The sequence below is a fragment of the Pan paniscus genome, chromosome 4 (assembly GCF_029289425.2).
Source record: "Pan paniscus chromosome 4, NHGRI_mPanPan1-v2.0_pri, whole genome shotgun sequence".
In the NCBI taxonomy this organism is placed as follows: Eukaryota; Metazoa; Chordata; class Mammalia; order Primates; family Hominidae; genus Pan; species Pan paniscus.
Window position 1 is genome coordinate 132,987,533 of NC_073253.2, and position 23,586 is coordinate 133,011,118.

The window sequence follows — 23,586 nt, forward strand, 5'->3', positions numbered from 1 at the left end:
GACCCTGAGCCCATATATTCTGTAGACCTCAGTTCCTTTAACACCATAAAATAGGGGCTGTATCTGGATGACATGTAGGCAGGGACCCATATGGAATACAAATACTACAGTATACAGAAGCCATGGTAAAGGGCATGATAAAGAGAGAAACACTGATGAGGAGATTTTGGGAAAATTGCTTCCCTTGGGATGGAGGTGCTAGATGGGGAGGATGGGGAATGAGTCCTAGATATTTCATCTTTATAGGAAAAAGATGGGCAGAACACAGCACTACTGGCCTCCCCACTCAAGTTATGCTGAAAGCAGTAAAGGGCAAATAGGTTGACTGCTCACCCCAGATCTTCTTATAGACTGGTTGGATTGGGACACTCTCTGATGGGCACTCAGACTTCAGTTTCACATTTATTCCAAGTTATTGTCCACAGGACAATGGTCAAGAAGTGTGGGATTGGTATTTGGAACCACCTCAGGACATTTGGGCAACATGAACTCGGAAGACAAAAAAATAAAAACATTTAAGCTTGAGTAAAAGACCATAATCACACAACTCAAGTCAGAAGAAAGCCATGTGTATTTTACTTTCCTTTTGGCTTTAAACATACTGATAGAAATGGATCTAACGAGAGTCAGCCTCTTACTCTCAGCACACAATGCATTTTACACGTTTTGAAGCTGAACCTGATAATTAGAACAAAATTTTGCAATGTTACTGGAGATTTTTAGTATCTGTTTACCAAGGTTTAGGCAAAGCCAATGGGCCTTAAAAATATATAAATCTTAGATATCTTGCTGATGGGAGCATAAGCTGGTACAACTGTTCTTTAGATCAATGCGGCACATGTCTCAAAAGTCTTCAAAGTGTGCATACCTTTTAATCAAGTACTTCTTATTCTAGGAATCTATGCTAGTAAAATAATCAGGAATGTACATAAAGATTAAGATGCAAGGATGCCCATTATAACATTATTTATAATAACAAAATATTACATAAAACTATAATTTCCAACGAAGGAAATGAATTTTCAATTAGAGTATATATAATGGAATCTTATGAAGGCATTAAAATTAGGTTGTAACTGCAATTTCATTGACATGGAAAGATATTCATTATATATTGCTAAGCTCAATTAAACAAATTTTTATTGATCACCTGCTATATGGAAGACCATGCTAGGCAGCAGGGACATAGTGGTGAATTTTAAAGGTATAGTTCTTACCCTTATAAAGAGTATGATTGGCCAGGGAAATCAAACATTGAGGAAGTAATAAGATGAGTAGTAATACTAAAGAGAAGTATAAAGTACCATGGGAGTAAGTAGCAAAGGAATTTAACCTAAGCCAAAGAGGTCATAAAAGGCCTTCCTGAGGAAGTGATGCTTAAGCAGTAATGAAGGATGAACGGGAGTCAGACAGGCCAAAAGATGGAGGAGAGAACATTCCAGGAAGATGAATAGCAATTAAAAAAAAAATACATACATCAAAAAAGGCTATTTAGGCTGGGAGCAGTGGCTCATGCCTGTAATCCCAACACTTTGGGAGCCGAAGCAGGTGGATCACTTGAGGCCAGGAGTTCAAGATTGCCTTGCCAACATGGCAAAACCCACTCTCTACTAAAAATACAAAAATTAGCCAGGCATGGTGGCACACACCTGTAGTCCCAGCTACTCAGGAGGCTGAGGCACAAGAATCACTTGAACCCAGGAGGCGGAGGTGGCAGTGAGTTGAGATTGCACCACTATACTCCAGCCTGAGCAAAAGGGCGAGACTCTGTCTCAAAAAAAAAAAGACTATTCAACTGTACACATTAAATGAACTTATGTTAAAATATATATTGTATATGTATACATTTATAAATATAAAATCTAAAAAGATATAAACCATACTCTTACCTAGATGTTGTGGTACACGTAATTTTTTACTTTTTGCTTGCCCACAGTTTCTGGTTTTTACCTGTAATAAACACATGTGAACAGTATTTGGATGGACGGGTGAATGGATGGGTGGAAGGATGGATGGTAACCAGGTTTAATGGAAGGCTTGGGCTGGGCATTGCATCACACTGCTTTCTTCTCTTGATTCTCCCATCCCTTCCATTCCTAGAATCTAAGAATGCCCCAGAAGCACTTTTTCTTCCAATTTGTAAAATCACTTTGGTTTTGCTATGACACTTCCGCTACTTCAGAGGCAAGTTCGTTAACAAAAAGTGGAGCCAGCATGACAATTCATTGCAATTCCAAACAGATTCCTCTCTCAACACTGAACTTTCCAAACTCCACACACGAAGAATAACTGGCAGAGCTATTTATTGAAGTTACAGCTAAATAACTATTACAGACAAGATGAACTATTTTAAAATAGAGATTGATGAAGGAAAGGGGGAAAAAAGGAAATAAAGGCCTTGCAACTAGGGTTTAGGACAACTCAAAAGGGAATGCAGCTCAAAATTTCCAGATACTGAACTTAGCTAGTTTTCTGGGCTACAGTGTGAAATTCCTGGCCCAAGGCTGAAAGTAAGGTAAGAGTAGCCTGGTCCACTTAGCAGAGGCACCACTCCAAGTTGAGACCAGCTCCTTCACATGACAAGCCAAGGGGGACACACATGTGACAAACTCTCAGTGCACAAGTGCCAAGTCTCTCCCAACAAAACCAGTCTTGCCCAGCTGTGTACCATATTAGGAAAAGGGTCACAGCCCATTCAGCAAAAATGTGCCTGCACTCACCCCTCCTTAGCAAGCTTGTGTTCATTCTTCAGACATTCACTTATTCACCACCTCCTGTGGTGGGCATGGAGGATTCCACAGTAACAAGACATGTTCCCCAAGTGCCCAAAGCTCACAGTCAGGTGCAGGAGATACTTCACTCACTCATTTAAAAAATATTTGTGTCCTACCATGTACCAGGTGCTCAGTATATGGTAACAAACAAGCCCAACAAGGTCCCTGTCCTCATGGGGCTTATATTCTAGTGAGGAGAGACAGGTAAAAAACACATAACAACAAACCAAGATGATTTTCAGATGGTGATAAATGTTATGAAAAGATGAAGTCAAGTTATAGGATAGAGAGAGGCCTGGTGTGGAACTATGGCCAGAGTGGTGAGAGGGGGCCTGCCTGAGGAGACATTTGCAGGATAAAAAGCAGTCAGTTACATGAGATACAGGGCATGGGCATTATAGATCCCAGGAAACAGACAAGAATGCAGGGTGACAGTCGCCATACTCAGAGCAGGCACAGGCACTTGGAAAGCATGTAGAAGGGACACCTGACCCAGTCTGGAGGTCTCACCAAGCCCAGATGGCCTCCTTCTGTCGGCAGTGATTTATAGAGCACTGAAAGTACCTGGTTCAGGGGAAGTGCTGAGAGAAACTACAGACAGGAAGCTCAGCCTGTGGGTTTCAGGTAATTCAATCTCAGAACTAACAGATGGGAAATATTTGGACAAGGCTATTGGGCATGCCCAGTAAACAGGGACCCTGGAAAGTTGGCAAAGGTGCTGAAACTGAATGCCAGATATTGATTATACCTATTTCTCATCCCCCTCAAAACCCATCATCATTTTTCCAAATCTCCTCCACTCCTGTAAAGACTAGAGGAGGCCCAGGGCCCCTGTCTGGAATGAAGGTCTAGGGAAGGACAATAGGTAGGCCAGCTAGTAAAGCACTGGGCCAGGTGCCAGGAAGCCAAGTCCCACTCATTCACTGTGACCTTGGGCAGGTCTCTTCCCTTGTCTCAGCCTCAGTGTCCTCCATCTGCAAAGTGAGAGATCAGAAGACCTGGCCATGAGCCCAGGAGTCTACATTGTTAACAAGCTCCCCCACATGATTATGGTGCAGGGTGAGTTTTGAGAACTAACGGACTATGTGAGTCTACCTTTTTTCCTCATGGTGGACAAGGGCTACATGCCCAGCTGGCCTGGACTTGGTTCCATCAAGTCCTCCATGGCACAAAGCACACTATCTGGTGTAGAGAAGCCCCTCATAGTGGGCTAATGGCTTTCTCTTTCCTCCCTCCCCTCATGTCACCACCCCCAACATTCTCCCAGTGGGGCTGCAGCCCCATAACCATGGGTTAATGGTGGCCACTCACCATACCTGTGAACATCGCACAGAAGTAGGGGCTGCAGGCTGCCAGGACCACACGGTGGGCTTCTATCTCGACATCTTCTGCCACAATCATCACGTCACACAACAGCTGTTTACTGTAAGACACCAGTGAGAGGACAGGATGGGTTGCAGCAAGGACACCTACCCTCATCTTACAAGGGTATTTTTTTCTCCCACCCAGATTTCACACTATCACTATACAAAGCTGTCACAGGGACTTGCTCTATCTTGAGTTAGGGAGGGGGGTGGATTCATTGACTTTTCCAAGTCCCTGATAAACCTGACATTCATGCTTTCCTAAGGTCCATGGAGAGATCCAACTACTCTGTGGCTGTAAATTCCAGGCTGCTTCATTTGTCTTCACCTCTCTGTTCCCCAATTCTATCAGTTCAGATTGAGAAGTAGGGGTTTAGCGGCTCAGGGAACAGTGGCAAAAGCTTGGGGCTGTCATTCGAGTGACTGAATGAATGCTGAGGAACATGAGCATACCACTGAAGTGTGTCACCAGCAAGACCAAGTACTAACAATTCCCCCAAGGGACCCACTGTATATGCAACACCAGTAAGAGGCAAGCCGGCCTTAGGTATTTCTCTTTCGACCCAGATTTAACGCTTTCAACAAGAAGACTCTGCCTGCAAACACAGTGCTCCCTAAAGACCCTGTGCAAACTCCAATCACTGTAATTATTAAAAATACTGTAATTACCTTTCTGTTTGTCACCCCAACTCAGAAAGGGACTTGTCTTATTTAATGGTGTATCCTAGACACCTGGCTGCATACCTAGCACATAGTAGACCCTAAATTTTTACTGAATAAATAAATTAATGAATGAAATGTGATCAATCCACATTCATAGACAGAATAGAGATCTGACTACTTTAGAGATTGATAGGGTGCCACAAGCTCCCATCAACCCAAGAATTTTTCCTTCATCATTCTTCTAAGCTCTTATCATGCCTGTTATCAATATAATAGTTAATATGTATTGAGTTATATGTGCCAGGCACTGTTCTAAGCACTTTTTTACACATATTACTTCATCTTCTCTACCACCCCATGAGATAGGGCTAATTGTTATGCCTATATTAAAAATGAAGAAACTGAGGTCCAGAGAAGTACTTTTCCCAAGGTCACACAGAAAAGGAACAGTGGAAACAGGATTTAAATGAAGGCAGCTGAAGCCCAGAACCCATGCTCTTCATTGGTATCCTGATCACCACTCATCCCTCCTTGAGATTAAAGCACTAGAGAGAGTAGGAAAGACAAGGAGGACAAACACACTTCAACTGTGAGCCAATGGTAGTGGTTACTTGGCACACTACCCTGGTTTGAGAAGGCTGAGGTCATGACTAGATTCTGTGTGAGAATGTTGAGGCCAATTAATGAGTCTGCCATGGTTGACGGATGGAAGAAAAGCTACATATTTGCTATCTCTGGTGTAGCACATTAAGTCACTGTCAACTACTAAGATATTTGTTTAGGTTCACATATCAGAGAAATAGAATCATAAGGCCTGAGAAGGCTGGAGCTGCAAATGCTACTAGAGATCATCTGGTCTATGAAACTCAGAGAGGTGAAAAGATGCCCAAAGCCACAGAAGTCTAAGTCTTGAATCCAGTTCTCCTTACTCCAGACACAGTGACTTTTCCATGGTACCACAATGCCTCATGATTGGCTGACATTCAGAATGAGAAAAGACAGAAGACAGGTTAGCCCCAACAGGGAGAAGTGGACAGGAAGTAGAATAAAGTATCGTTAAGGAGGCTTCCTGGAAGGGTGAGACCTTTGGACAGCAAGAGGCAAAACCGGGGGATTGAGACCTTACCCTGCAGTGGACAGCAGACCTTAATCACCAACTGTATCAGGATAAACCAGTGCAACCAGGAACAGAACTGGCTCTTCCCCTAACTGGCTATGAGACCATGGGCAAATAAGCTCACCCCATTTTTCTCACCTGTTTTAGCTGCCTTTGGGACATACATCATGGGGGCCAAATGGGATTACAGGTGCCATCTGAAAACGGCCTTTAGTCTCATTAAATTTTATTCTAAAATTGTATTTCCAACATGAATAGACTCATCTTGGACATTTTTACTTACATTTAGGAAGAAAATTGAGTTATCACTGCTATTTAAGAATAACCACACTTTGGGAGGCTGAGGAAGGCAGATCACTTCAGGCCAGGAGTTTGAGACCAGCCTTGCCAACATGGTGAGACCCCTTCTCTACTAAAAATACAAAAAAAAAAAGTTAGCCCAGTGTGGTGGCAGATGCCTGTAATCCCAGCTACTAGGGAGGCTAAGGCATGAGAATCGCTTGAAACCCAGGAGGCAGAGGTTGCTGTGGGCCAAGATCATGCCACTACACTCCAGCCTGGGTGACAGAGCAAGATTCTGTCAAAAAAAAAAAAAAGAGTAACCGGTTATATTTTTTGGTAACTAATAAGAAAATTGTTGGCAGAGAAGAGTCAGAAATGCTGAACAAATGTTCAGTGCTAGGAGCTGAACAAACAAATGTCAGGGTGTGTTATCTTGCACAAACCCAGGGAGCCTGACAATTTTTGAACAAATGGGAAAGAAACACAAGGGAATGAAGAATAAAGATGGAGAATCCAGTTAAGCAAATAAATGACAGCAGTTCTGATGGGTGGAAAGTGTATCTTAAGGCCAGAGAAACACTAACCTGGGAAATTGGCCAAAAGAAACTTGCCAAATAGTTAAGATGGGCTTTCCCTGGGGGTGGGGAAGCCTGTCTGCACACTGGAGACATCTTTATATATCCATGCTACATGGAAGAGGGAAGTAGTAGCTCTAAAGCACTGCATGGCTCACAAGCACTCCTATTCAATTTACCTGGGATCCTATGGGATCCTTTTTTCCGAGCTATCACACTACTCCATCTTGAGGGGAGAAAAGTAGGACTAGACACTTTGCCATTTGTGGAAAAGTACAATGTAGCTGTTAGGAAGGAGCTCAGGCTCTCAAATCAAACTCACCTGAGTTCGAGCCTCTCAAACCTCTGTCCCACCACTCTCTAGTGTAGACAAGTACACAACGTCCCCAGAGTGTCACAGAATTGACATGTGCTGTAAATCAGATAATGCATAGTGCTAATAGTAAATATTTAGCAAATGTTAACTTTTCATATTTTGAAAAAAAATTTTTTTAAATGTTTTTTTTTCAATTGTCTGCTTCACTTTTCCTCCATATCTTCTTTTTTCCAAATAATATTTCATTTAAGATTAGAGGTTAAGTTTTGAACATGTTAAGTTTGAGCTGCCCAGTGGACACATAAGTAAGGTTACCAAGCAGGCAAGTGGTTACATGGTCCTGGAATTCAGACATGGGAGATGGTTAAGAGGTTGAGGGGAGGAATAACCAGCAAAAAAAAAAAAAAAAAAAAAGTGTGTAGCTGGGTGCAGCAGTACATGCCTATAATCCTAGATGCTCAGGAGGCTGCAGCAGGAGGATTGCTTGAGCCCAGGAGTTCACGACCAGCCTGGACAACATAATGAAACCCTATCTCAAAAAATATGACAGTGTGGTACTAGTATAAGGATAGCTATATAGATCAATAAAATAAAATTGAGAGTCCAGAAATAAACCTTTTTATGTTCAATTGATTTTTGACAAGGTAGCAAGATCATTCAACTGGGAAAAAAACAGTCTTTTCAACAAATGGTGCTGGGACAACTGGATATCCATATGCAAAATAATGAAGTTGAATCCCTACCTCACACCATATACAAAAATTTACTTAAAATGGCTCAAAGATCTAAAAGCAAGAGCTAAAACTATAAAAACTCTTAGAAGAAAACAAAGGGGTAAATCTTCATGACTCCAAATAAGGCAATGGTTTCTTAGATATGACACCAAAAGCACAAACAATAAAAGAAACAATGATAAATTAGTTATCAAAATTTAAAACATTTGTGCTTCAAAGGATGCCATCAGGATAATGAAAAGACAATCCATAGAATGAGAAACAATTTTTTGCAAATCATCTACCTGATAATGAGCTTGTATCTAGAATATGTGAAGAACTCAAACTGTTACAACTCAATAATAAACAGAAAAATAACCTAATTAAAAATGAACAAGAGATTTTTTTTATTATTATACATTAAGTTTTAGGGTACATGTGCACAACGTGCAGGTTTGTTACATATGTACACATGTGCCATGTTGGTGTGCTGCACCCATTAACTCGTCATTTAGCATTAGGTATATCTCCTAATGCTATCCCTCCCCCCTCCCCCAACCACACATATTTCTCCAAATAAGATATAGAAATAGCCAAAGAGCTCATGAAAAGATGCTCGACATCATTAACAATCAGAGAAATGCAAATCAAAACCACAACAAGATACCACCTTACACTCACTAGAATGGCTATAATCAAAAGCACAAACAATAAGAAGTGTTAGAGAAGATGTGGAGAAATTAGAAGCTTTGCTGTTGATGGAAATGTAAAATGGTGGCAGCTGCTCTGAAAACAGTTTGGCAGTTCCTCCAAAGATTAAAGTTGCCATATGACCCAATAATCCCACTCCAGACATATACCTAAGAGAAATAAAAACATACATCCACACAAAAACTTGTACATGAATGTTCATAGCAACATTATTTATAATAGCCAGAAGTCAAATGTGGTATATCTATACAATGAAATATTATTCTGCAATAAAAAGGAATGGTGTACTGAGACATGCTACAACATGAATGAACCTTAAATGCACTACGCTAAATGAAAGAAGCCAGATACAAAAGGCTACCTATTGTATGATTTTAAAACAGGCAAATCTATAGAGACATAAAGTAGACTAGTGGTTGCCTAGGGCTGATGGGGAGTGGTGGTAAGGATGGGGTAAACTATGGAGGGGATGACTGCTAAAGAATACAGGGTTTCTATTTAGGGTGATGAAAATATTCTAATATTGTGGTTGCACAACACTGTGAATAAACTAAAAGCCATTAAATTGTAACTTTAAACGGGTAAATTGTATGGCATCTGAATTATGTCTTGATAAAACTGTTACCAAAAGAAAAACAGAAAGCAATATGCTAAGATGGTTCATAACAATAATAAAAGCATAGTGACAGACCATCAAAAAAAAAGATGAGAGCAGAGAACTGTTTGCAATGGTGAAATGGGAGATTAAAATTGTCAAAATGAGAAAAGAAAGACTGCATGTGGATTCTACTCATTGGTTGTTCCATTCTCTCTGCCCCTTCTTTTCAGGCCTGGTTAGGATGTGCTATTCTAAGAAGGCCCACAGCCCCATTTGCTGGCTGGATGGTAAGTCAGGAGTAAGAGTCACTAGAGCTCTGCCATCCAGAAGCAGCAGCTGTGGTCTGGCCACAGCAGAGCAACAAAGTGCAAAAGGAGGAAGAAGGCTTGGCAGTGACTATGCCAACAGCCATTCTCTACCATGGAGGTAAAAAGAATAGGAAACTCATGAATTGTGTGATTCATAAATTGCAAAGAACATGTGTGCTTGAACTAAAATAGCTTAAAATTAAGGGAAGGGAATGTGAAAGCAATGCAAGAAATAATCCCAAATCCCTGGAATATCATGTAACATTTCATTAGCTTAACCCCTGGATGGCAAGATGCTTTAGCCCAGGCCTCCATAAGTATACCCAGCCTCTCTCTAGTTCCCATTAAACTCACTCAGATCAATAAAGTATCAATGCAGACCCCCTTCCTCCCTGCCTCCCCTTTCCACTCTATTTTTCATAAGTTAGCCATTTAAATACCTTGGAATTTGATGTAGCCTTTCAATAACATGCGAATACAAGCTTCACTAAGGGCAAGATTTTAGTCCTCTTATCTCCTGCCATGTTCCTGAATCTAGCACAGTGCTTAGCACATCATCATCATCATCATCATCATAGCTAATGCTTACAGAATATTCATTATGTGCCAGGATCTCACAACAATATCTAAGGAATAGTTATTATTATTATTCTACAGGCTGTTCAAATCAGCAATTCTACTTCTCTTCTATACAAATAATCATGAATGTGTACAAGTATTCAACAACAGTAATATATGTGTTGTCACTGTTTTAAGCACTTCATTCATTAATCTTCTTAACAAGCCAGCAAGACTGGTACTCTTATTAGCCTCATTTTATGGTTGACAAAAGTGAGATCAGAGACATTAATTAACTTGTCTAGGGTCACACAATAAGTACTAGAGCCAAGATTTGAAGCCAGAGTCTATGTTTGTAACCACTATGTTATATGGCTACAAAGATAACCATAGCAGGGGTTATCTATATGAGGAACTGGGAAAACCTAGACATCCAACAACAGGGAACTGTCTTTAAAAAATAAATCAAAAATAGAATATCATTGATCCACTTAATATTGTAGAACAGTTAATGACATAGAAAAATGTGTTCAATATAGTGTTAAGTTAGGTTGAGACGTAAATTTCTTTTTTTTTTTTTTAATGAGATGGGTCTCACTATGTTGCCCAGGCTGGCCTCAGATTTCTGGGCTCAAGTGATCCTCCTGCAAAGCTGGGATTACAGTCACAAACTCCAATGCCCAACTAAGGCATATGTTTGTTTGTTTGTTCATTTGTTTGTTTAAGACAAGAGGAAACTTTATTTCTTATAAAGGTTACAGCCTGCAGGGTGGCTATTCTGACAGGCTGGGAAGCACAGCCTCCAGCCAGAAGCCAGAAACAAGATACTTTGAGAGAGGGGCAAAGGAAACAGGAATTTATGCTGAGCAAGGCGGCCAAATACACATATTCAATAAGCTATAGAAGGAGCCATGAATATTTATGAAAGGAGAAACATGCACATGTGCAGTTGAGGTTCTTGCTCTCCAAGTTCAAAAACTGAGGTGATCAGAGGGCGGAGTTTTCAGTCCTCTGCCATTAAAAAGTGAAGCAGAGGCCATGAAACCCCTTATTGCGCATTCTCAAAAAAGACTAGCCAGAACCACTCCTGTGGTCAGTGGTCTCTTCTTAGGCAAAAAAGTAAGGGCAGTGTCAGAAAATTTGTTGATATCAGTGGTGGGGTCTTTTGAAAGGGCTGGCTTTTGTTAGAACCTTAGGGAGGAAAGCTTAGTCACGGTTACCAAGAGAGGGGGTCTGACCAACTCCCCTTCCCATCATGGCTGAGAACTCCATTTTCAAAGTTAATCAGGGGTCCCCTTGGCCAAAAGATGGTCTGTTCAGTCCCTGCGGGGCTTAGAATTTTATTTTTAATTTACGTTCTCACCCTTTTAGACAAGATCTGCCAGGGGCAGCATTGATGGCCAAACTTTCATTTTGTCCTATCTCTGCCAGGGCAGTGTGCCTGCCTGCCCCAGGTCCATCTTGTCCCTTGGTGAGACCCCTATGGCCAAGGACTTAGAGCCAAAAGACTTACAGCCAATTTAAACATTCCCAGTCAGATGGGAATGGAGGTGGGCCAGCACCCATCAAAACCCACAAAACCTTTTAAGCAACATAGACAAAAACCAAAGCCAAAATGCAAAGTTACAAAATCTGTAAGTTCTATACATTGAGCTACTGTAATCTTGGTCTTAGCTACAGACTTGTAGCCATTAGCTATAAAAAACATAAACATTTGGCTGGGCATGGTGGCAGGTGCCTATAATCCCAACTACTTGGGAGGCTGAGGGAGGAGAATTGCTTGAACCCGGGAGGTGGAGGTTGCAATGAGCCGAGATCACACCACTGCATTCCAGCCTGGGCCACACGAGTGAAACTCTGCCTCAAAAAAATAAAAATAAATAAATAAATATTTTGCTAAAATGATTTAAGCTAAGGAATGTAGAGACTTTTATTGTGCCACAATGTCTTTTGCAATGAGACATATATTCTAAAGAAGAGAGGTATACTGTCCAAAGTATTACAATGGTTACCACTATGTAATAAAATTATAGATGACTTGTTGCTCATTTGTATATTCTAAATGTTCTATAATAAATATATTCCTTTTACAAAAGAAAAATTAAAAGAAAAATGATAGGAAAATCTATGCCTAAACCTGAATTAAAATTTTCCTAGCCAGTCAAATATATATAGATTGTGGTCTATTTGAAAAAAAACAAAAAGAGGGAGAATAAGATTATTCACTTAAATTTCAGCAAAGGACTATGTCTGGTATTAGAAAAGTGTTTCCCAAAACAAATTTCACAAAACACTTGGTCTATATGCAACAACCACCAAAGGCGGCTCTATAGTCAAATATGTATGGAAAACCTTTGGTCAGACAAGTTTAGTGCAGGACTTCTCAGAGCGTTTAATATGCCAGTATGCATTATGAACCTCAGAGAGGGGTACAGTATATAGCATTCTTCTAACTCATTGGGGCACAGAGCTCTTTTTTCTCACAGAGCATCTTAAGGGAACTAGCATTTCTCAGAACAGAGTTTGACAAATGCTGAATTATACAAAAGAGAAGAAGCAGGACTGTTAGAGATGGCTAAATCTAAGTCAATGCTTTTGGGGAAAGAGAAAAACCTAGTAACTTGTAACAGAAGTAATGAGAACTCAGGATGTCTTTTTAAAAAATTATTTAAAGAAAAGGGGGCTGGGCATGGTGGCTCATGGCCATAATCCCAACATTTTGGGAGGCCACAGTGGGAGGACTGCTTGAACTCAGGTGTTCAAGGTCACAGTGAGCTGCGACTGGGACATTGCACTCCAGCCTAAGTGACAGACCAAGACTCTGTCTATTTAAAAAAACAAACAAACAAAGAAAAGATGTTAGTAATAGAAAGTAAGGGTGCAGGGAATCTTGTGTACATATCTATTCCTAAGTTCTCCCTTTCAGGCATCACTGGAGTTGACTATAATACCAGGCAAAATAAGGCCTAGTGAAAGACTCCTAAATCAGACAAAGGGCACAAGCCATACCCAAAAAAACTAAATGAGGAATTTCAATAGTGTCTAGGAAATACAAGACAAATTCTTCAGTTAACAAGAGAACCATGCCCATAAGCATGGACATCAGCACAGCCTGATGCCTAAGACAGCTATGGGCAGAGCTTCCAGGAAATCTGGCAGGAGGCCTGATAAAAATTGAGCAGTGGAGCATAAGACAAATTTAATTTAACTTGGTTATTAATGCCAAAGACTAGGCCCTGTAGAAAGGAGACATAAGAAAACAAACATAGAATCAGGTAGAACTTTTGTTTAAAAGTAGTTCAACTCCCCACTCAACACACACTTCTTTGGCTATGTGCCATTTTCACTGCCTGGAAGGCTTCTCCCTATCCCCATTACCCTTCATTTCTCTAACTCTTATTTGTCCTTCAAAATTCAGCTCAAGCATCAACCCTCTTCTCCAAAGTTCCCACCTGTCATACTTGCTTCTGTAGCCCTCTTTAAGAAACAAATAATTATTGCGTACCTACCACCTGTCAGGCACTGGATGCATTCCTCCATCATAATACCTATTTGTACTATAGAAAGATTATTTTCATTGACCTATTTATATTTTTTACTTTGTACCCCAATGACCCATTCCAGGGCCTAGCCAGTGCCTCTGGGCATCTTTGGTGAATCAATAGAAGCTCCTATGAAGTGCCAGGTGCTAGAGATAAAAATTACTCAAAAGTTGCCTCTGCCTTCAGAGAGTTCATGAGCTACAGAAAAAAGATGAAATAAACAATTACACCTCACAACAGGATGAAGTATGCAGTAAATAACTGCATGGGCAAAGGAAGCTTCTGAGCTCTCTGGTAAAGAAGAGATCGTGTCCACAGGCTTTGTACAAAAAAACATGTACAGAAACACATGTTCAGAGCCCCGAACCTGCCTTGCAACAAGCTTGTCAAACATGCACATTGGCCTTACAAATAGCCTGTGTACCCCTCACTATTAGCTCAGAGAGGATGAGTATATTCACATTTCATTTCTCTCTTTACATTTAAGGAGCCAGGTATTCTTCCACCGATGTGGCTGTCTTGCCAACCTAAGTTCAGACCAGTGAAAGAGAGAGTGAAAAACCAGAAGAAAATACATGACATCCAGTCTTTAATCTGCAATTGTGTGTGGGTGTTGCAATCATTCTATTATTGGTTTTCAAGCAGCTCGTTCTGTTGGAAATCAAGTTTATGAATAGACTTGCTGTAACCATAAAGGATTTTTCCCCTGTGATTAATCATTAAAATGATAGGTGTTAAATACATACAAAGGAAAGACAGTTTTCTGGCAAAGTCATTCTGTCTCAAGCAGAGTTTGAAAGGGGAAACCTGCCAGGCGCGGTGGCTCACGCCTGTAATCCCAGCACTTTGGGAGGCTGAGGCAGGCAGATCACAAGGTCAGGAGTTCGAGACCAGCCTGACCAACATGGTGAAACCCCGTCTCTACTAAAAATACAAAAATTAGCTGGGCGTGGTGGCATGCGCCTGTAATCCCAGCTACTCGGGAGGCTGAGGCAGGGGAATCGCTTGAACTCAGGAGGTGGAGGTTGCAGTGAGCCGAGATCATGCCACCTGCATTCCAGCCTGGATGACAGAGCAAGACACCGTCTCAAAAAAAAATAGAGAGAAAGAAAGGGGAACTCAAGCGACTAAGAATGGATGGAAAGAGTCAGAATTCCCTAGGTGGTCATGTTCTGACTTCTGTTCTCAGTCCTTGATGAAGCTCATGGACAAGTTCCTTCTGCAAGGGCACAGACAAGATAGAAAAAGTACCTCCGCAGTTCATTCATAACCTTGAATGCTTTCCCCATGTGGGCAGGGTTGACAGTGATCGTCCTCTGGTTCTTCTCATCATCCCCAGCCTGTATCAGAGTCTGGGAGCTCAGCTTGACACTGTGAACAGGAAGGAAGAGGGAGGGAAAGAGAATCACTCATGGGTAAACCCATTCATCCAACTGCCAAAAGCCCATGCATTTACCCACCCACCAGAGGCATCTATCAGCCTGTTCTCACACAGACCCAATAGGAAAGACAATGTACTGGGAATTTCTTCATATCTTCCAAAGCAAAGTGCATTCCTCTGAAGGAAGGCAGGTCATAGCTCAGCTTCTTCCACCAAGTACTGTGTGATTTTGTGTGAGGTCCTTATTCTCCATCTCTCCATCCTGAAAACTGAAGGGGACTAAGCACTCTATCACTCACTTCACAGGTTTGTTTGTTCATTAAACAAGCATTTACTGGAGGCTACTATGTGCCAGGCACTGCGTTTAGATTTAAGGGAAACAAAACAATAGACAAAGCCACCATCACTACCCTCACAAAGCTTAGAGTTCAGTAGAGGAGAATGCCAAGTAAACATTTAAACATCACATTTCAACTATTATGATTTCATAGGAGCTACAGAAGCACAGGGGATGGCCAACTCGTCCCAGTGATAGCAGGTTGATGGAAAGCTTCCTAGAATCTGAGACTTGAAGTAAGAGCAGAAACGAGTCAGGTAAAGAGAAAGAAGAGTATTCCAGGCAGAGGAAACAGTATGCACAAAGACCTGGAGGAGAAAAAGCACAAAGTGTGTTCAAAGTACTGGCAGTTCAGTAAAACTAGAGGAGAGCACAAGAGGGAATATCAAGAGAAAAAACTAGAAGACCAAGCAGCCTTTTAAGTGTCATGTACGCAAAGCTAAGAAGTTTGGATTTCTTTCTGAAATAATGAGAAGCCATCAAAGGGTTTTAAACAAAGTAGGACAGAAAGCAGGTAAACAAATCTGTGTTTTAGAAAAATCACATTGGCTACACTCCAGGAAGCAGTGGAACAACAGCGAAAGCTTTTGGGAAACTGTAATCCCATAGAAAGACAAAGGATTATGTCTTTCTATGTATTATGGAAAGAAAGGCTATCTATGTAGACTAACTGAGTAAGTAGAAACTAGCAAGAGTCAACCATAATCTCAATGCCTTCTGTACTGAAATCAAGAGACAAGGGTATGGTGGCTCATGCCTGTAGTCCCAGCTACTCAGGAGGTTGAAGCAGGAGGACTGCTTGTGCCCAGGGGTTTCATGCCATTGCACCCCAGCCTGGGCAACAGAGCAAAACTCTGTCTCTTGAAAAAGTGAAAGTGAAAGACAAAATACTCAAATCCCTGTGGGGTGCCAGCTAGTTACCCAACAACTCCTGAGCAACATCTTTCAACTTTATGGAAGGTGGAAATAAGGAATCAAAAGAATGAGCAAGGAAAGGTGTTTCTCCCCAAATTGGTGAAACTATTCAGCTCCCAGGAGTAGTGTGAGACCTTGGAGTTACCTGTTGGATCCAGGCTAAGCTTTGCTTTGCTACTAGGAAAACAGAACCTTCTCCACTTGTATAGATTTGAGGACCCATAGTTCACTCCAACTCTAGGACGATGAGGGTACTCTCCTTTGATTTTCCCTAGTGAGCCTCTATCCATGCTACCACTTAACTTTGCAAACGGGCTAGAGAAAGAGGCTTCTATGATTTAGAGTATATTTCAGAGGCCTGAGAATCACTATAGATCTCACACTGGAATTCGTAACTATTGGAACATTCAAATACAACCAGCGTGGCAGACCCACAGCTTGTCTGACCGTAACAGACTCCTCTTTTGGCTCCCTTCCCCACCATCAGTTCATCATGCAAACGTAAGCCACAAATAACTGAACTTTGGGGCTGTTTGGATTCTGTGCACAAGGAAGTTAGCTGAGCAGAGGAAGATATGCACAAAGGAAGATGCTTAGAGTTGTGTGTTTAAAGCAGGTAAAGAAAGTCTCAAGCCAGAAAATGTGGCTTGAGACTTGAATCAGAGAGGGGAAGCAACCAGCAAAGATGAAAAATTTCTTCAAAAGATGAGCTATTCCATAAGCATAATTTATTTTATGGTGTCTTTCTTTACTATAAAGCTAGAAAAATGTTAACTTCTATGTTCTACTAAAGGTTTAACATTTTTGCTTTTGGTATTTAAGCCCTTATTTCATCTGATACTGATTTTTTCTCTTTTTTTGAGATAGTTTCACTCTGTCATCCAGGCTGGAGTGCAGATCTTGGCTCAACCTCCGCCTCCTGGGTTCAAGTGATTCTCGTGCCTTAGCCTCTCAAGTAGCTGGGATTACAGGCGTGCACCACCACATCCGGCTAATTTTTGTATTTTTAGTAGAAATGGGGAGTTTCACCATGTTGGTCAGGCTGTTCTCGAACTCCTGGCCTCAAGTGATCTGCTCACTCCGGCCTCCCAAAGTGCTGCGATTACTGGCGTGAGCCACTGTGCCAGGCCCTGATACTGATATTTATGTCAGCATATGAAATAGGGATCTAATTTTCTCCGTAAGTTTGATGTATTTAAAACTTTTTATTTTTCTCATGCATCTGTCATGCCATCTTAGGTCACATATTAAAGTTCCAGATACAAAGAGATTTCTTTCTTGACTTACTAACTTATTCCATTGGTCAGTTTGTCTGTCTCTGTAACAGTACCACATGATTTCTGTAGCTTTATAATAAGGTCTGATATCTGACAGGGAAAGTCCCCAGTCCTATTATTATTTTTGAGAAGTGTCTTGACTAGCTTGTCAAATTCCATAAAGAACTCGAATGGGATTTTGATTAAAAAAACTGCATTGAACTTATAGATCAATTTGGATAGAACCATCATTTTTCTGATACTATGCCCTCCTATCCATGAACATAGGATATCTCTCCATTTAAGTCCTCTTTAATATCACTCAGACTTTTAGATTTTTCTGTATGAAGACCTTACACATGTTTGATTAGATTTATTCCTAAGTACTTTATGGTTTTTATTGCTCTTTTGTAATAGAAATGATGTATTTTTAAATTATGTTTTCTGATTGTTATAGTTTATAAAATGTAGTTTTTGCAAATTGATCATATATCCAGCCATTGCCAATGTTCCTATTATTCCTAACTATTTGAACATAAATTAGGTGTCCTATGTAGACAGTCATATTATCTGCATATAATGCCAGAGATTTTTCTTCTATCAAATTCTTAGGCCTCTAATTTCTTTTTTGAAAAAAGTTTGCACTGGCTAGGATGGCCACACAATGTCAAACAGAAAGGATGCTAATGAATAGTATTGTCATATTCCTGCTTTCAAAGATGTTTCTAATGTTCCCCCATTATGTATGTTTGTTACAGGATTTTTGTAAATGATTTTTGTCAGATTAAGAAAATTCCCTTCTATTTTTATTAAGAGTTTTTAAGTCATAAAGTTATGCTAAATTTTATCAAATGTCTTTGTGTATCTAGTGAGATGTTCATATGGGTTTTTTCCTTTAATCTTGCCTGTGCATCAAGGGTGGAAAGGGCTCTGGATGGATTTGGGGAAAGCGATGTCTTTCCTTTAATCTTGTAATGTGATGAATGACACATATATTTTCTAATACTAAACCATACTTGTATCCTTCGGATAAATCTATAAACTGTAAAATACTCTACAAGTATTCATTATAAATATTGTCTTCAAACTGTGGAGAGACTTAAAAGCCAGAATGAGAAAGCATAATTTGGTATAGATCAGGAAACCACTGAAGGTTCTTGACAGGGAACTAGTAAGATTAAAGCACGGAAAAGCCTAGTGAACAGATATTATTAGCTTCACTTCAAAGATATATAAACTAAAAAGAGCCATTTTAGAAGCACTGACACAATCTCCAGTGTGGCTAGTGAACAGGAAAGCTCACTCTTCTGGTGTGTTGCTCTTTGCACTTTCCAGAATGGTCCAATAATGATGTATCCCCTGTTAATACAATGTTGTGTTTACCAAAAGGTCTCAAACACAGATTGCCTATTATCAGAGGATCAATGTTCAACAAAATATAATTCACACTAGAGCCTCCGTAAAAGAGCAAGTGACTTGCTGATGACCATAGGGCTGGCTAGGGAAAGACATCAGTTTCCCCAAATCCATCCAGAGCCCTTTCCACTCTTGATGCACAGGCAAGGCTTGACATCTGAAGGAAGCCAAGGTTCCTTTCTTCCCCTGCTCCTCCATGAAAAGACACAGGAAGTTTGGAGGAGACTCTGAGTCCCTGGTCTCTGGAAGGTACACGCTTCTTGGCAACTCATTAACCTTCCAGAGAACAAGAAATTAAGAAAAGAACATCTGAGGGCCCAGAGAAGTTCAAAAAAATCTTCACAAGACTGTACAAATAATAAGTGGTGGAGATGGGATCTGAGTTTAGGTATCCTGTACTTGAAGCTCACAACCTATACCCTCCAGCAATATAGTGCATGCATGTACATAAATGCACACACATATACATATGTCTCAACCTAAGGTCACATGCCCAGGCACAGAGTTGCTAGATCTCACCATTTCATCCCCTAAACCTTTTTCCCTCCATTCATACCAGATCTTAACTACTTAAACCTCAATAGATTGCCCCATCCCCACCCTATCAAGTCCCAATCCCAAGCATTCTCAGTTCTTGTTCCCAAATAAGGCTAGTGGATCCCCTCTCCTCGCCTGTGAAACAGACCACACTAAGGTATATTCCCACTATCTTGTTCAAGTCTAACACTATACTTTTCACCCTACCCAGACCCAGCCAAAATCACACACACACGTGCACGCACACACACACAAATTTTCCAGGCAGACTCAGCCATGAGATGTTTTCTGTTGAAAAGCATTTCACAGTAAATGCCCTTACTCTAAGCATAAAATGGTTGATTTCTCCAAGAGCAAAAACTGGCCCCAGATTCTACTAAAAACCATAGTCAGTGTTAATTCATATGTGCCCCTCCCACCAGACATGCGGCTCAAGCTACTACACAAAGGAACCTTCATCTGTATCCCAGTGTCCAGGGTTCCAGCAACATTCAAGTTGAGCAGCCATATTTAAGATTCAAATGGGTCAACAATTGTAGATGTAGTGAGAAAGTATGGGCCAGGCAGAATCTCTGCTCTTTGCTATAGAAATATACAGAAATGATCATCTAACCCATTTTCTAAATAAACTCTAGCAGAATCAGAACACATGAATCTAGTCAACTTTGTCAAAGCACCAGATATCTGGCTCAATACTTTAATTAATTTCCACACTGGCCTGTTACTAGTAAACTTGCTTATATGAACCACTACTGGTGCCATGATGAACCCACTGCAGTGGATGGTTCAACAGCCCACAGAAAGGGTGTTGCAAATTGGTTCTGACTTATCTCACACTCACAGATACCCACTGACCCCATTCAGGAAGACATACATGTGAGACAGTCAAGCTTCATAGCCATAAGGATAGACATAGTTGGCCCTTCTTTTCTGGGCTTTCAGCTTCTCTTTTCCCCTGACTTAGACTATTACAGTGGCCTCCCACCTGCTGTTCCCCACTCTAGATACTCTCTCTCCAAGTATTTCCTGCACACCATCGCCAAACTGATCCTTCTAAAATGTCATCTGACCATGACTTTCAGATCCTCACTGCACACAGGTCTCTTCGGGGCTGTGAGGTTTATGAGCTGAAGCTTCAGTCACAGCCCTCTGCCTCCATTTGTTCTATATGTTGAGGGTCCACATAAAATTTCCTTTCAAAGGACTCTATAGCTAAAAAGCTGAAAAATCATCAGTCTACAGGATAAAGTCATGATTCTTGACTAGTATTCAAAGACCTCCTTGACCTGGACTGAACCTAAATGCCAGCCTTACCTCTCTCACTTACTCAAATATTTACTAAGTACCTATTATGTGCCAAGCAGATGAACCGTTCACTGCAGACACCTATATTTCCCTTCTCTTTCCCTGTATCATAATCTAAATACCTGTTCTTTGAGGACCAATTAAACTTTACCTCCTCCATGAAGCCCTCGGGATACATCAGTTCTAAGTGAGCTCTTCCTTCTCTGAATTCCTGTAGTATTTCTGGACTGTAACTCAACTGGCACATAGAATTCTGCCTTGTGCCTGATTACTTTTTCAGGGTACAAATCCAACCACCTACCTGCCTCACACTAGATTCAACATACCCAGAGGGCAAGGAACATGTGTCTGAGGACTCTGTATAGCTTAGCCTGCCCAGCATGAGGTCATGCCCACAGTAGGTCCTCATGACATATTTGTCATCTGAACTCTACCTGAAGACCCTTCACTTGTCTTTACAAGCGTTAGATGGTAGAGCAGAAGGGGATAGTCTGACCAACACTTTTATTTTTTAATGAAAGCAGAGTTGGCCTTCAGAGTTAAATTATAAATAAATATACATAAAATAGTAATTATAAAAGTTATAAATAAAAATATATAAGCTCTAAAAATTAGGCCCTCTTTTAGCACAGCACCTTCCAAAGCCTTCTTTCCTGCCCTCCTCTATCCTCTAAATTACAGATCCACATATCCAATGTCTTATTTGACTCCCCTAATTAGATTTTACACAGGTAATTCATACTTATTCAAAATTTATGTTCCCCACCCTCCCTTAAGCCTGCTACTCTTTCTGTATTCTCTATCTCAGAGGCATAACCAACCACCCAATCACCTATCCAAGCCAAAAACTGGGGTGTTATCCTTGATATCTTCCTCCCTCTCTCTCTCACTCCTCACATACAGCCATAAATCGAATCAATCCTATGTCCATTAATATCCCTGCACCCCATTTCCTTCTCACTTTCGCTACCATTACAACCCCATTCCAGGTCATCATTGTCTCTTGCCAGGATTATTATAATAACCTCCTCCCAGACTCCAGAGGGACTTTTCCAAAATGTCAATGTGTTCCAGGCATGTTCTACATGAAGCCTCACTGATTCCTCACTGCATTCAGAATAAATCTCAGGGACCTAGCCTGGCCCTTAATCCCATCGTTGCCCTGAAGACTTCTTATTACCGTAATACTAAAATACTTGCAATAGCCAAAATACACTAGGCTCTCTGCCTTGTGAAGTTTTGTCTCACTAGAAAACTGTTCTATCTTATTCCCCACTCATTCTCCCCTGTGTCTAGCTAGTTCCTACCAGCCTTCAAGCCTCTTCCCTGAAGCCTTCCCTCTCATTCTCCACTACTCACTAGATTAGTTAAAATCTAGTGGGAAACTAGGTTAGTTTCCCCTCTTCTGTATTCCCACAGTACTGTGCTTCCTTCTGTATTGTATTCTAATTACCTCTTACTTATCTGTCTGCCCCACACAGTGTGTGCTGGTAAATGTTTAACAGTTGATTGGGAGGAAAGGAGCCCTGATTTGTAACATTTGCCAATTTCCAGACTGTAAATACTCCCACCATGGCAGATTTTAAGCTACCAACATGATGCCACCAAACATGAGATTTGGGAAGAGATGTGTAACAGCACACCATCATATCACTGTATAGTATTTCTACACCAAGACACAATAGACATAACCTCAAAGCCCTAGAAGATTACAGTAAAAAATAATTAGAAAGTGATGAGTTTGGGGTATTTATTACATTCATTTTTAATATAATTTATAAGTTACATAATTTGTTAATAATGGCTATATTTAATAACTGGCTCCGAAAATTCCTGAAAATTTAACAAACAGCTTTTGCAAGTGGGTGAGTGCTGACTCCAGCACACTGCTGCCCCCTCTAGATTGTGAGCTCTCCATGAGAACCAAGACAGTTATCTTAGTTGCCTCTGAATTCTTAGCTTCTGTCACATGACAGGTGCTCAATGAATGATTACTGAGTAAATTAATAGGTAGATAATAGTAAATTAATAGGTAATAGGTTTAACTACTGACCACTGTAGCTTTCCTCACTCCCCTTCATTAAAATACTGATGGCTTTGTCCCCCTCAACTTTCTCTCCATGACCCCTCCACCTCACGTTCAGAGAGGAGTACTTTCTTAGGCAGCCCAGTCCCCTGCATTGATGACACAGAATCAGGAGGATGGGAGTGAGAGAAAGCCAGCAACAACTAGAGAAGAGGGAAGAAAGTGAGATGGGTTACTGCTTACTGTGTCAGTTCTTAGACTCTTTCTATTGCTGAGGAAAATGGAGGCAGTGAATGGAAAGGAAAGGATACTAAAAAACATGCTAGAAAGGCAGGGGATAGAAGAGTCTCCAAGCAGGCTGATTGTGCAGCAATGTTTGGGGGAATCCAACAAATGAGGAGCTCCAAGTGATGAGAACTCACGGACACAAAGAAGGGAACAACAGACACTAGGGCCTACTTGAGGATGGAGGGTGGGTGGAGGAAGAGGAGCAGAAAAAATAACTATTGGCTACCTGGGTGATGACAGGTACTAATCTGTACAACAAACCTCTGTGACACAAGTTTACCTATATAACAAACCAGCACGTGTACCCCTGAACCTAAAATAAAAGTTAAAAAAAAAGAAAAGAAAAAACAAATGAGGAGTTCCAGAACATCTTGGGTGTGCGAGAATGTAGAGGGAAGGAAAGTGGAGTCTGAGAAATGCTGTTAAAGGTTATGATCTGTTTCACCTCTAAAGGTCTCCAAAAGATGCAAATAAAATTCAGAAGTCATGAGCCGATACTGGCCACATACAAGAGGCCCAAGCACATTATGTTCAAGCTAGAGATGAGATGGAATAAAGAGGCAAAACCACTCAATGAAGGCAAAACAACTGTGAGCCAGGGCAA

General features: G+C 40.9%; 1 protein-coding gene across 7 annotated transcripts in view; it reads right to left on the minus strand.

Annotated features, from left to right (window-relative positions):
• Positions 1–23,586, minus strand: part of KLHL3 (kelch like family member 3) — a 270,507-nt gene that overhangs the window by 86,414 nt on the left and 160,507 nt on the right. For 5 of the 7 annotated variants that reach the window (XM_063604239.1, XM_055112976.3, XM_063604240.1 and 2 more), the window contains 2 exons: positions 14,773–14,892; positions 4,091–4,197 (listed from right to left, as the gene is read on the minus strand). In XM_063604239.1, coding sequence (XP_063460309.1) covers positions 4,091–4,197; positions 14,773–14,810 — 145 coding nt within the window. In that variant the 5' untranslated portion in view covers positions 14,811–14,892. Of the gene's footprint in view, positions 1–333; positions 1,951–4,090; positions 4,200–14,772; positions 14,893–23,586 lie in introns of those variants that run through there. The other 2 variants (XM_055112979.2, XM_024928785.4) reach the window with 2 other exon arrangements.